Raw genomic sequence first — 15,166 nt, 5'->3', positions numbered from 1 at the left:
CCCAGTTCTTCAGGAGCAGGAAGTGCTTATGTGACCCAGTAAGGGCAGGAAGAAATATGTTTGCCACTCACATGATCCATTTGGACCCTACTTGACCAAATTTGATAGTAAACAGACAATTGCACCACCCTAGCTTGAAAATAGCATGGGAGCCAGGGTCTCAGACCCCTCAAAAATGAAGATTTGGGTCATGCCACCAGGTAAGACACCAATACTAGAAGAAGTATTACGGGAGACTGAGGGTAATTTAGAATGGACACCAGAAAAGGGAGACAGTAAAAATCAGTCACATCCCCTAAATCAATTGCTCTGAGAAAAAGGAGAATTCTCTCTGAAATTCCAAATAAAATAAATTCTCCCTTTTATTTATTATTTTATTTGAGAGAATTCTCTCTCAAATTTCAGCTGTACATTGTACCAACTAGAATTTGAAACCAAAAACAATACCATTTGTTTGAGCAATTCCCCTCCTTCCCATCCAAACTAACTTGCTGAGATTTTGATTGCAGTTGCAATGAATCTATAGAACAAGTTGGGAAGAACTGAAAATGTGACAATATTGAGTCTTTCTATAAAGGTACATTGAATATCTCTCCATTTATTTAGTCATTCTTTGATTTCATTCATCAGAATTTTGTAGTTTTCTTCATAAAGAGCTTGTTTAGCCTTTTTAGATTTATGCCCCCAGGTGTCCCTTCCCAGTGGAGTTGTATAGATAGTGCTATTTCTCTCAGCCACAATGTGTGACAATACACATGAAGTATCGTCAACCAGGGAAGCTCATCTGAGCTTCAGTGTCAGGGTTTTTACTGGGGGCTAGTGATGTAGATATGGCTGACCTTAGTCTCCAGATCCTGTAGAACTACAGGTATGCACTACCATGCCCAGCCTCCTGAAACCTTTAACAAATAAAATACAGCAATATTTTAAAAGAATTATACACTATGACTAGGTGGGGTTTATTCCAGGGATGCAAATCTCATTAAATATTTGAAAATCAATCAATGCAATCCACCCTATTAGCAGTCTAAAGAAAGAAAATTATGATCATATCAATTGATACCAAAAAAGCATTTAATAAAACTCAATATCTATTCATGACAAAAAAAACCCTCAGGAAAGTAAGAATAGAGGGAAACTTCCTCAACTTGATGAAGAACATCTAAAATAAACACCTACAGTTAATATCATAGTTAATAGTGAAAAACCAGATGTTATCTAAAATTAGAAACAAGGCAAGAATGTCTAGTCTCATGACTGTATTAAACATAGTACTGGAAATTACAGGTAATACAATTCTAAGTAAGGCAAGAAAGGAAATGAAAAGCGTAAAGATCAGAAATGAAGAAACAAAATTATCCCTATATGGAGATGACAAGTAAAATCCCAAGGAATCTATAAAAAAAACTCTTAGACCCAGATTTGGACTCCCTAGCAAGTTTACAAAATACTACATAAACATACAAAAATCCATTGTATTTATATGTGCCAGCAATAAGTATGTGGAAACCAATATTAAAAATAGAATGCCATTTATTAATATAATCACTCTGAAAAAATGAACTACTTAAGTGTACATTGAGTAAAAAATGAACTGGACAGGTATGCTTAAAAGTAGAAAACACATAAAACAAAGAATATCTAAATAAATAGAGAAGCATATCCATATCGTGTTTATGGATTGGAAGACTTCACACAGTAAAAATATGTCAGTTCTCCTCAAATTGATATACAGCTTCAATGCAATTCCTATCAAAATCCCAGCGAGAATTTTTGCACATATAGACAAGATTCTTCAAGTATTTATGTGGAAATCAAAGGATCCAGAATAGCTAAAACAATTTTGAAGAAGAATAAAGTGAGATGAATCAATCTACCCAATTTACAATATAAGACATTACATAGCTTATTAATACAGCTTATTAATTAACACTGTGCAGTACTGGTGAAGGGATAAACATACAGGTCAATGGAACAGACTAGAGAAACCAGAAATAGATCTACACAAATATGCCAGAATGATTGTTTTACAAAGACTCAAAAGCAATTCAAAGGAGGAAGAAAAGCCTTTTCAACACATGGTGCAAGGACAATACATCTATAGGCAAACAAACAAATAAAAAGACACTCAACTTAAACCTCACTCCATACACAAAAATTTAACTCAAAATGGATCATAGATTTAAATGTAAGTTGTAAAAGAATGAAACTTTTAGAACAAAACAGAGGAAAAAAATACTCAAATCTTAGGACTAGCCAAAGAGTTATTAAAATTAACACAGGAAGCAGAAGCCATTTAGAAAAAAAAAATGATAAGTTGTATTTTATCAAATTAAAAAACTTTTGTTTTGTGAAAGATGCTATGAAGAGCATGGAAAACATAAGCTACAGATTGAGAAAAAATATTTTCAAACTATATATCCACTAAGAGTATTTATTTATTTATTTATTTATGACTAGGATTCACTCACTCTGTTGCCCAGGCTGGAGTATGTCACCATCACAGCTCATTGCAGCCTCAGCCTCCCAGACTCAAGCCTCAGCCTCACGAGTAGGTGGGACTACAAGCCTGCACCACCACGGCCAGCTAATTTTTGTATTTTTTGTACAGACAGGGTTTCCCCATGCTGCCCATGCTGATCTCCAACTCCTGAGCTCAGGCAATCGAACTCCTGACTGAGCTTCCCAAAGTGCAAGGATGACTAGCTTGAGCCACTGTGCCCAGCCCAATATTTAGAATATAAAAAGAACTCTCTAATTTCAACAATGAAAAACAAAAACCAGCAAAAGACCTGAACAGATATCAAAGAGCATATATGGCAAATAAACACAGGGAAAGATGTTCAACATTATTAGTCAATAAGGAAACAAATTAAAAGCACAATGAAATAACACTACACACCTACAAAAATGGCTAAAATAAAATATACTGACCAAAAAATGATGGTGAAGATATAGTGACCAGATCATGGCTATATTGCTGGAGAAAATGTAAAATGGTGCAGCCACTTTAGAAAACTGGCAGTTTGTTAAAAAGCTAAACATGCAACTACCCTATGACCTTGCCATTGTACTCCTAGGCACTTATCACAGAGAAATGGATACTTTATGTTCACACAAAAACCTGGATGAGAGTGTCCATAGCAGCTTTATTCATAATAGCCCAAACTAGAAACAACTTACATGAACTTCCACGGATGAACAGTAAGATGGTCCATGGATAGTAGGGAACACTACTTAGCAATAACAAGAAACAAACTTCTCTTGATACACACAATTTGGATGAATCTTTCGATAATTATGCTGAGTGGAAAAAGCCAATCTTAAAAGATTAAATGCTCTATGATCCATTTACATAATATTCTTGAAATGACAAAATCATAAACATGGAGAACATATTAGTTATTGCCAGGAGTTATGGACAGGATGGTAGTGGGGAGGAATTAGTGGGTGTACCTTTTAGGGCAACATGAGAAATCCTTGTGGTGCAGAAAATGTATATTGTATACAAAATGTATATTGTATAATGTGTGACACAATGGTATTGTATCAATAAAGGAGCAGAATTGTAACCATTCTGAATCTTAACCGTGTCAATATCAGCAGTGGTATTGCACTATACTTTTCCTAGAGTATTATAGGATGCTGAGGATACACAGGCTCTGTCTTGTTTCTTATAACTGCATGTGAATTTACAATTATTTTAAAATAAAAAAATTAAAATGCAATGCCTCTTCTGCCTGGCTCTTTTTCTTGCCTCTCGTTTATTTGGAAACTAACTTCTGCGTTGTAAGAATGCCAATCAATAACATGGACTGGCCATGTGTAGGTACTTGGGCTGATAGCCCTAGCTAAGTGCCCAGATAACAGCCAGTATCAAGCAGTAGACTTATGCATGAGCAAGCCTACAGATGATTCCAGCCACCTGCTTTCCTGAGAGCTCCCTTGAGCTAATGCTGTGTGGAGCAAAGACCAGCTGTCCTTGGAAGCCCTCCCCAAAGCGCAGATGTGTTTGAAAAATAAATGCTTGCTGCTGTTTTTAGCCACAACTTTTAGGGTGGTTTATCACATAATAATAGGTAATTGAAAAAAAAAGGGGGGGATTTTGTCTATGAACATTCTACAGAAAAAGAAGAGAAGTGGCTTTTTCATTGAACCTTTGTGTTAGACAATAATGACCTTTTTTGAAGTATCATCAAATTGTACCTTTGAACAGTTCAAAACTGGCTTCATAGTCTCAATTAGTGAGGTTTTATTATAGCCACCATATGTTCAAATTAAAAATTTGGAATATCATTTGGTTAAAGATTTTTATGCCACTTATGGGTACAGAAGGCAATTTGGGGGATATAGTTTGGATACTAAAATAGAATGTTGGCTGGGCACGGTGGCTCATGCCTGTAATCCCAGCACTTTGGGAGACCAAGGTGGGCTGATCACCTGAGTCCGGAGTTCGAGACCAGCCTGGCCAACATGGTGAAACACCATCTCTACTAAAAATACAAAAATTAGCCAGGCATGGTAGCAGGTGCCTGTAATCCCAGCTACTTGGGAGGCTGAGGCGGGAGAATCGCTTGAACCCAGAAGGCGGAGGTTACAGTGAGCCGAGATCGCGCCATTGCACTCCAGCCTGGGGGACAAGAGCAAGACTTTGTCTCAAAAACTCATACAAGTTAGTATGAGTTTATTTGGGTGCAAAAGAAAATTTGAACTACCTGCCTAGTTTTTTCATAATACGCATTTTCCATAAACTTTTAAAGACCCCTCTCGTGTGTGGATATGTGTGTGTGTGTGTGCGTGTGTGTGTGTGTGTGTATTCACTTCCTCTTGCAAATGAATCAGACTACATACAAACCTTCTCGCATGTCATAAGGTATTTTTATTCTGCTGTAATACTCTGTTGTGCTTAACATGGAAGATACAAGAAGACCAGATACAAAATTAGGCTGGACATAGGCAGGTAGGCGTCAGTTTCCTTCGACCTTCCATTCATCTTTCAAACAGTTCATCTAACATTTGCTAGTAGCCCTCTTATCTAGTTTAGACTTTTTTCACCTGGGAATTTCTGGCTTAGCTGGTCAGGGACTATATTTTCGCTGGTTCTTCCAATATCCCCTTGAATCATTACTCTTCCCTTTTTGATTCATACTTACCAAGACTGTAAGAAAGTTTCCTGAGTTTTGATACTTTCCATTTTTATGACTAGAAATAAAACTAGCCCAATAAATGTTTAAATTACTTTTTCTTCAGTTTGACTTTTGTTTCTTTTCCAGAAAATTCTACCACCATTTTCTCCCTTCCCTTCTTTCACACTGAGACACTTCTACATTGCCTGTTTTTGTGCCACCTCTGTGTCATATAGGACATGCTATGGAACAGGCATTTTCTTTTGAGTCAGCCCAACTAAATTTTGAATACTTGCTTCCCCTCTAACTAGATATGCAATCTAGGGCAAATAGTTTAAATTCCTTAAGTCCTGTCATTTGTAAAATGGTAATAATAATGGCCTATGATAGAATTAATTGAGGTATCCTTAGCTTGTATTCTTTTTGCTCTAATTCTGAAACTCGACATTTTAATGAGTGGTGTTGTTTGGGTTGGATTAGGAACAGTCCCCAATTAAGGGAGAGGCTGACTAGGCATTTTGGAGGTCAAGCTGTGCAAGAAGACCAGAAAGAACAAAGCTGAGAGGTCCCTTGAGCCTGGTGCCTTTAGAGGCCTGAAGAAGAACAGATCTCACACTTTTTCTTTTGCTTGTATTCAGAACTCTGTTGGGAGAAAGATAAAGGTTAGAGGGATGGAAAATTCTAACAACTGGAGACAGCTGTAAGGAGAGGGAGGGAGAAGCAACTCTTCTAAAACATAAAAGGGTCTTAGGATATTTATGAAAAAATTGATAATTTCAAAAGACTCACAATCCCATTCTCTAACACATAATCTATTTTTACTTTCCCACATCCTATATCTTGGATCTTGATAGACTCAATTCGTTGTTTTATGTGGTTTGCAATCTCAACAAAACAAAATTTGTGTTCTTTGACAAGCATAATGCATAATCCTGACTTCAATATTCCCTTTTAGTCAGAACCTACCTATTTAAGGTTATTTTCCATATTAACTATTGATGATCAAAATAAGTTTAGCTTGTGTTTGTCCTAGTGTTTCATAATTTTAGTTACAGAAACGATGCAGATAAAACTAATTTAACATGCGTCTTCCTGACTCTAGTACATTGAATCTGGCCAGAAAAACCACATTTGCTCCCTACCTAGGTAATAGAAATCCATCATTAGCCAAATTGCTGCATCCCTTCGGACTGGGTCTATTAACAGAGGTTGGAGTAGCCATTGGCCGGCACACGACACTTTAGGCCAGCAGGGGGCGGGTAAGCTCCAGGGCACTCGCCCGAGCAGCAGGGGGCGTGGCTTCTGCTTCCTTGACTGACAGCTAAGGATGCTGGAGCGGATGAGGTAATAGGAGCCGGGGCAAGGAAGGCTTGGGGGTGCGCGCGCGTGTCTGCGACTGTGAGTGTGCCAGTGCGTGCGCAAGCCCCGAGACAATGCGTGTCTTCAGTTTGCGCTGCGGACACTGATCGTGCTCCATTAAGGGGGAAAAAAAAAAGAGAGAGAGAAAATTACATTTTGGGGAAGGAGGCTGCAAAGTTGCGGCTGGGCGACAGTGGTGGTCCCGGGGCCGTGTTATGGCGGGTCGCTTCTCTGCATCAAGGAACCAGGGAAACACACGCGGGCGCGGGTTTGCCTTAGCGCCCCGCTTGGGAGGGGCAGTTCATTCTGGAAGGGACTGAGCAGAGCCACAGGGAGGGGGAGCTCTCCCCGCGGCGGCTACTGCAATTCGTGCGGTGAAGGGGTGGGGAGGGAAAGAGAGAGGGGAGGGGACCAGAGCGTGCCATTCCGAGCGCGGCAGTGCGGCGAGATCCCACCCCGGCGTCTGCAGAGCCCGAGGCGCAACTGGTGCGAGGGCTGGGTCCTCGCCTCCCCGTCAGCCCCAGCTCGCGGCCGCCGGGGCTCGGGCCGCGCGCCCGCCGAGTGGCTTTTGCAAGGCGGGGGCCTGTTTGCAGAGAGCTGGACATTTGCATGAAGCGACTCGACCCCACGGAGCAGCGGCAGCAGCGGCGGACCCCGGCGGCGGCGGCGGCGCGCGGTCCCAGCCCGGTGGCCCTGGTGTGCCGGACCCGGTGGATGCACGGCTGGGGAGGATCCCATGGGCCGGAGCTGAGGCTGCCCGGGGAGGGGGAGCGCAGGGCAGGGGGTGCGGTCGAGGCCCGGAGGCGGCGGCGCAGGAGGAAGCGGAGGAGGTCGGGCGCTCGGGCCGCAGCCCCGGGCTCGCCATGCTCCTGGCCTCGGCGGTGGTGGTCTGGGAATGGCTGAACGAGCACGGCCGCTGGCGTCCCTACAGCCCGGCGGTGAGCCACCACATTGAGGCGGTGGTCCGCGCCGGCCCCCGCGCGGGGGGCAGCGTGGTGCTGGGCCAGGTGGACAGCCGTCTCGCGCCCTACATCATCGACCTGCAGTCCATGAACCAGTTCCGCCAAGACACGGGTAAGCCAGCTGCCCCTGCCCCTGCCCCGCTTGCTCCCACCTTCCCAACCTGCCAAGGTACCTCCCTCCCTGTGAACCCACCTTGGCCACCTAGTCGTCACCTCTGTGCAGTAGTGTCACCAAGAGGTGGTGGGAGGCGATTCATTCCCCTGGATTCTCGCAGAATCCTCTCTCCCCCCTAAACGTCCATGCAAGTAGTATTGGTGTTCTGATTTTGCAAACCCAGCTTCAACCTAGTCGGTAAGAATCCACTCCCCACCCCCTTTCATGCCCCCCCGCCCTTTTCAGCACTTGGTGGCCCTAAGTCTTTCCATGTAGAAATTCTAGGGTCACCCCAGACTACAGGCAATTCCAGCCCTTCGCAAAGGCGTCCTGCCCTCATCCCGTGGCGGCCGGCACCTCGGCTGACCTGACCCTCTTTTGCCTCAGGCACGCTGGGGCTTGCCACACGTCCCCTCACCCCCGATCTCACTGCCTCTGCGTCTCCTGTGGGGGATGCCTCCCGGCAGCTGGGTCCTGGATGTGGGAACTGGGGGAGGAAGAAGGGATTCCCCGGAGGTTCTCGCTGCAGTCGGGTAAGGGAAGCGCCGGGCTCCCTGGGAGGAGAGACTGGGGCTGGGGTACCCTGGACGCCGTGGCATTGGCGAATGCCTCTGCTACACACTACAAGCGCGGAAGCAACAGGCCGGAGCAGATGGAGAGAGGAGGGGGAGGCTCGGGGCTTCGGAATGCATGGCAGGGAAGCCGCTCCCTTTGTCTGTGGAGGAGGAGGAGGCAGATTCCTAAGGAGAAACTGTCCCTACGCTTCCTCTTAAAACCATAGCCCGTAAGGAACCCTTGGTCTTCCGGAGCGCCAAACTACTATCTTTTCATGAGAATCAAGTTGCCACTGTAGCCAGCACAAACCCGCTTCCCAGCTGACCTGCCTTTCCAGGTCAGAGCCAGGAAGGGAGCCTCCAGGATGGGGTCGTGGGGGGTGGGGAGTGAGGGTGCTGCCCGAGGGAGAGCAGAACTGCCCCTCTTTGCTCGGTGCTTGCTTAATCGATGACCTGGGAAGAGTTTCCGTCTCCTTCGGTGACAGGTGGGGAGGGGGCCATTGTTTCTGGAATTCTGGCTCGGCTTTCCCAAGAGTGTAACGGAGGAGCCTGGAAAGGCCGGTGTGCTGGGGAGGAAGTAGAGAAGATGACTGAGAGGCCCTCCCCAGTGAACAGCTGTTTGAGCAGAGTCTCTCCGCTTCCTTGGAAAGCCCCCACATCCTGTGTGCTAATTAGGATTGTCATGGGAAAGGGGTATCTTTCCACCCTCATGTCCCCATCTTTAGTCATAACTCCCAGCAACCCCTTTGCCAAGGACTCTGCGGATACTGGCTGATTGAGGAGAGCTTTCTGGGGAGAGGATTCTGGAAGTGTTAGAATCTAGAGGGGCTTAAACGGTGTGTGGAGCTGAGGGAGACTGGGAGGAGGAGAGAATAGAGAGGAATGTGGGGAGATTGAGAAAGAGGATTAAGTGTGGCTGAGGTAGGGGGAGAGAACGTCATTGTGCAACTTGGGTAAAGGTTGTGGAGGTGAGGGTGGAGGTGTCAGGAGGTGAGGATGGAGGGGGTGTGTGTTGTGGGGAGCTGAGCCGTGGAGGTGGAACCAGAGAGAGAGAGAGAGACCAGCAGTTAAAGCACCTGACAGCGGATTCCAGTCCCTGGAAAAAAAAAAAAAAAAAAAGCGGGTTTTAGCTTTTCTATTTCAGACTAAATCTCTGCAGCATTTGGAAAACCACCCTTGTGACAGAAAGGTCTCAGCCCCTTTCCCACATTTGGGAAGGGCAAAGGTGGAATCTGAGTTTGGTGGGACTTAGGATAGGCAAGGTATCTACAAAGGTTCATGACCCTTTCTACAGAAGTGAAGTTGTAGAGAAAACTGGGTGGAAGGAAAGAAGCTACGTGTCCCAGGTCTGATCACTCTTACCTGAGGACAGGTTGAGTACTGCCTGGTGATGAGCAATTTAGTCAGAGGATGGCGCTCCCTGGACTTTAAACCTCAGGCAGAGAACTTGCCCTGAATCATTTTAAAGGCTGCCCCAGGGTGTGTTTATCATCAGACTGCTGTGGTTTCATCCACTCATTGCTAGAGTCAGTCAGCCATCCCGAGTACCTCTCTCCTGTGCGCCAGGCCCTGTGCTGGGTGCTCAGACACTGGGCTGAATTCCCAGAAAAGCTGGGTCTGTCAGGGCGCTTGTCAAAGAAGAATAAAAGAATCTCTGGGTTTCTGAGCTCTGAGCCTCTTCCTCTCCCTTCTCCACCAACACACACATAGTTTCTCTCAATCTCATTGATGAGGCCATGACAGGGTAGGAACTTTAAACCAGTGGCTCCCAGGCAACCTCGGCCAAGCCCTTGCAATGTTTAATTAAATTACCCACCATCCTTAAGCCATAATTCAAAGCTGGGAACCAGAAACATCCCCACAAACAAAAGAGAGCTGGAAGTCCCCTGCCCAGAGGCGATTCCTCTCCTTTTTTGTTGCCTCCTCTATATGGGGACATTTCCTGACATGAGAGCTTTGTCTTTTTAGAAGTTGCTTGCTCTGCTGCTGAGAGAGTCCTCAGGCTCTCCGCTTGCCTGGGCTCCTGACCTCATCTAGCCTGTCTCCAGGGAGATGGCTGGGAGGTTGCAGACACCCGTCTGCCCGCCTCTGTTTGCCCTGGGCCCTTCTCCTTCCCCAGACCACCTAGGGGTCTGTTCTTATTTGCATTCTATGCCAGTCTCCTCTAGGCATTTTGGGCTAGAGAATCTGGAAGAAGGGAAGAGATGGGGTGAGATAGATGGGACTGGCTCTTGGCCATTTCCAAAAGCCTCGGTGAGGCCTTCTCCACCTGCCATCATTTACCTTGACTGGGTTGCCCTTTTTCTGTTGTAGGGCAGTGACTGAAGAACTTTACTTCAGCATCACTTCCCCCTGTACCTTTCAACACGCCTGATCCTATCAACTCCAGGGTTTCAGTAGCAGGATGAGGAAGACCCAGGCTGAGGGTGGGAGAAACAACTGTGGCTCTCATTCTAGGCTCACTGCTTACTCCGTGCCCCTGAGCAAGTCTCTAAATGGTCAGGCCTCATTTTTTTTTTCTTTTTTTCTTTTTCTAGAATGAAGAGCAGCATTAAGATTTCTTTTTTCCCTCTTTTTCTTTCCTCCCGTCATGCACATCAACAGATGAATGGGATGGTCCCTGTGCCAGTGATGATACTGATAAGCACAGGGTGAAGGAGAGTTATTTCCAGCTCACAGTTTCCTGTGCAAGTGTTGCCTTCTTTATGTCTTTTAAAGTGGTAAGAAGTGTCAGATGGAGAGAAAGAGGTTGAGTTGAATTAAATGATTTGACAGAAGCTGAGTTTTAGCCACCCCCGACAACGCCCCCTACCCTATGTTAGCATAGAAGTGGAGGAGGCAGGCATCCTGATGACCACATGATAGTTACAATGTGCAGGATGCACCATGTGACTGCATCATGCCAAGCACGTTGCACACACTATCTGGTTTAATCCTTACAACAGTCTTATGAAGAACCTATTATTATCCCCATTTTATAAGTAAGGAAACAAATTGAAAGTGATTAAGCTGCTCAAGGGTTTACAACTAGTCAATGGCAGGGCTGAGATTCTGAATGAGGTGCCCTATGTCCTATTTCTTCATTCAGTGAATAGTTATGGAGCAACTGTTTAGCGCAGGCACTGTTCCAGACATGTGGGATATAGCAATAATAGCGCATCCAAATGTTTCTTTGTCCTTGTGGAAAATTCTGGTGGGCGTAGGGGATGCTGGTAAGAGTGGCCTGAGACTTCTTGGACATAGTGCCTGCCCTGTAGGCAGTGAGTCACTTACATAGATGTGTGTAACATGTCCCAGAGACCTCAGTGCATGCCTGGAAGGCATTGCCTTCCACTTCCCAGAAGCCGAAAGATTTTGGGTGCTTTGTAATGCAGGTGGAAAATCAGTAAAAAACTGATTTTCTTTCTCCTTCTTCATCCTTAATTTATGAACATCCTCAATCCCTATCCTACTGGAGCCCCTTTCCTTGCATTACTTCACAGATTATCTGGTTTATAATCCTGATTCTAGAAAAGCTGAGAACCAGCACATCCAAAATAAGGTGGTCTCTGAAAATAATCAGAGAATAAAATCCCACCATGTCTGTTGTCTCAACACTTTGGTTCTGAGGTCTGCATGTTATCTCTGACTCTCCTCTAGCATTGAATTGAACTCAACAACTTTCCCTTCAAAACCAGCTCTTCCTCTTGACATCCCTCTGACACCATTTTACCACTTTCCCATGGTCCAAGCCCAGGATTCTTTGACTCATTCTGTCATTTAGAATCTTATTTGGGCACCTAATAGGTACAGGCACATAGATCCTGTAGCCCAGCAGCTGAAATTTGAGTGTACCTGTGCACCACTCAAGGTGGCCATTCACATGCAGATTCCCATACCCAGGCCTGGGAGATGCTGGCCTGTAGGTCTCAAGGGCATTGCTGATTCAATTCGTACCCCTGGAGATTCTGATGGAGGCAATCTTCGAACCTCACTTGGAAAGCACTTAGCTACTGATGATCAAGTCTTACCCATTTTTTTCTCTGTAAGGTCTCTTCTGTTTGCCACCTTCATTTCATTTTCTATGCCAACAGCTTTCTACGCACCTGGAGCTAATGGACAGAGTGGCTCTGGTCTTGCCCCTCTTTTCTTAACAAACTTTAGTGGCTCTTCGTTGATTACAAATTAAATCTATCATAGCCTGCCATTTCAGACTTTCCATACCCGCTCTGGCTCTAACATATCTTTCCAGGATTGTCTTCTTCTATGCCTTATATTTCCCTCCAATCTGCCAAACAGAGGCCACCGCTATCCTCATGCATTCCTTTAGAGTTCTCTGACACCCTTCACTCCACAACTAGCCTTGAGGTCCCTTCTTCTGAAACACTGTCCTTTGCCATTTTTACCTGTCAAAATTATTTTTGTTATACGAGCCCAGGCCATTTGTTATTCATTTCTTAAAATGTTCTCCACAGCTTGAAATGCTTTCCAAACCATCGTTACTTCATTTATTGAATCAACATTTCGGGGTGTCTAGGACATGCAGGCATAGAGAATACCACTATGAGCACACGCCTTGATGCCCATTCTCATGGGATTCGGAGTCTAGTGAGGGGGACAGATGTTCATCAAATTAGACACATAAATACATATGTAACTGCACATTGAGATGAGCGCTATTAAATTTTTTAAAAGGAATGAGAATTTGACCTGGCCAGGACTGCCTAGGGGGCTTCCTTGAAGAAATAAGCCCTTCCTGTAGGAAGAGCTATGGAAAAGATGCCAGAGAGTTTTGGGGAGGAACCAGCATTGTGAAGAGGCCCAGAATCAGAGAAACCTAGCAATGAGGAGAGATTGAAGGCCCGTGTAGCTGAAATGTGGGCAGAGTTAGGCTATGAGGGGGCCATGTACGTTGGTGGGTAGGGGGGATTTAGATTTCAACCTAATGGGACGTCATGGAAGGGATTTATGCAGGGAGGGGACGTGGTCGATTTTCCTGCCAACACGCGTTTTGTTGGCATTCTCCTTGTGAAGCGTTCTGCCTCATAAATAGTCATTCACACACTTGTCTTCCAACCCTGTTTTAGACTGAAAGCTACTTCAGGAATGCTTGAATCTGCATTCCCCATAGCAGTTAATGAGTACTCAGTGATATGTGATAAATGATTAAATATTAAAGTAGCCAGAAATCTTCAATCAGTCTCAGCAGTTTGTGGAGCCCTTGCAACTGCCAGACACTGCATTAGGCACTAAGAATGCAAAGAGCTCCACAGTGGCATTCCTGCCCCCGCTTAAGGCAGGCTGGTATGAAAAGTGTTGCTGAAACATTGGTGCACATCAGCATAGTCAAGCTACACAGCTCAGGCTTCCTGAGGGTGGAGCCTGGGCTGGGAGAACATTTTAAGAAATGGTTGGAGAATGGCTTAAGACCTGAATGGTAAGGAGAATTTCAATAGGTAAAAATGGCAAAGGAGGCCATTTCAGTAGAAGGGACGTAGCGAATTGTGGGGAAGGGAGTCAGAGAACTCTGGGGGAATGCACGAGGATAAAAGGGGCCTCTGTCAGGCAGGAATAGAAGAAAACACAGAGACTGAGGAAAACAAACCTAGAAAGGTATATTATAGGTCCATGGCGTAGTTTCCAGAAGTTCTGGGACAACTCTCAGGCATCGCCAGGATTGATAACGGCATTGTGTTAAAAAAAAAAAAAAAAAAAAAAAAAAAGTCTTTTAGGCACATCTGTGAGGGAATTAATTGCACCGTCCCTGCCACCCTGGAGAGAATATCAAATAGTGCCATTTAAACTCTTTAAACTTAAATTCCTCATTTGTGAAAGGTATTTCTAGGATTGCTATGAAATTTACATAGGATATGTGAGGTGCTTTGTAAGTAATAAAGAATACCAATTTGAAAGCAGTAGAATGCAGCCCAATGACTAGGCAGATAGGGGCAGGTCTCCAGTGAAACCCTACCTTCAAGCCAAAAACAGCCTGAAGGCTGAAAGACTGGACTGCTGGTCCAGGATGAAACCCGCAACCCAGTGTGAGAACTTCTGTTCCTGTTTCCCTACCCTTTCCCAATTGATTCTTTCTGAATAATGCCTTTTAACCAATCAAATGTTGCCTTTTCCAGTACTACCTACAGCCTGCCCCTCCCCTATTCTGAGCCTATAAAAGCCCCGGACTCAGCCACATTGCAAGGACTTTCCCAATTTGGGGTAGGGGGACCACCCCTGGGTCCCCTCTCTGCTGAAAGCTGTTTCATCACTCAATAAAACTCCCCACCTTGCTCACTCTTCGATTGTCAGCATATCCTCATTCTTCTTGGGTGTGGGACAAGAACTTAGGAACTGGTGTGCAGCCAAACTTGGCCCAGGTGGGCAGAGTGAGCAGGGCATCTTCTGCCATCTCCTGCAGCAGGCTGTGTGGCCGAGGGAGGCCTAGGCAGGTTGTTGCCGGCCAGAGGTCCCTGGCTTGCAAAGTGACCGAGAAGAAAATCCTGTGTCAGTTATATAGAAACTTTCTCTCTCTTTCTTACACCCCTCTACCACCCTACACACACACACACACACACACATACACACACACATACACACACACACCCTGAGCTAAACCTTCCCCATGGCTTCTCCATCCTGCTTAGACATATAATAGAAAATAAATTACAATAATAATCACCAACTTTCACTGAGCTCTTGCCATGGTGACAGGTGCTATTTTTGAGTTTTATATTCATTTCTTCATTTAATCCTCAAATCCACCGTTTGAAGTCGCTACCCGGGGCCCAAACAGATGAGGAAACTGAGGCTTAATCACACAGCTGGAAGGGACAAAACCACCCCTGTTGGCTCCAAAGCGCATAATCTTTGCCCCCAGCAAGCTGGGCACTTAGGAAGGAAATGGAGACAAACCAGGGAACTATCGCCTCCCCCTCCTCTGCTCCCCCATCCAGATACCCCCATATTCCCCAGCAGAGGCCCTGGTGATGAATAGGGGATTGTTCTGCTTCTCCCTTGTGCCTCTGAATGTTGATG

General features: G+C 45.2%; 1 protein-coding gene and 1 long non-coding RNA gene across 2 annotated transcripts in view; one reads left to right on the top strand and one right to left on the bottom strand.

Annotated features, from left to right (window-relative positions):
- The first annotated feature begins 6,908 nt into the window (after positions 1–6,908).
- Positions 6,909–15,166, top strand: part of DTX4 (deltex E3 ubiquitin ligase 4) — a 36,027-nt gene continuing 27,769 nt past the window's right edge. Inside the window, exon 1 of the mRNA XM_001088765.5 lies at positions 6,909–7,559. Within this exon, the coding sequence (XP_001088765.2) occupies positions 7,349–7,559 (211 nt within the window). The 5' untranslated portion in view covers positions 6,909–7,348. The remainder of the gene's footprint in view (positions 7,560–15,166) is intronic.
- Positions 7,679–8,155, bottom strand: LOC144334206 (uncharacterized). Its single transcript, XR_013403790.1, has 2 exons — positions 8,020–8,155; positions 7,679–7,737 (listed from the first exon to the last, which is right to left on the bottom strand). It is a non-coding gene; the product is annotated as an uncharacterized LOC144334206 (long non-coding RNA).

This window comes from Macaca mulatta, chromosome 14, assembly GCF_049350105.2.
Source record: "Macaca mulatta isolate MMU2019108-1 chromosome 14, T2T-MMU8v2.0, whole genome shotgun sequence".
Lineage (NCBI taxonomy): Eukaryota > Metazoa > Chordata > Mammalia > Primates > Cercopithecidae > Macaca > Macaca mulatta.
Note: the sequence above shows the minus strand (reverse complement) of the source record. Positions and strands in the feature narration are given on the sequence as shown.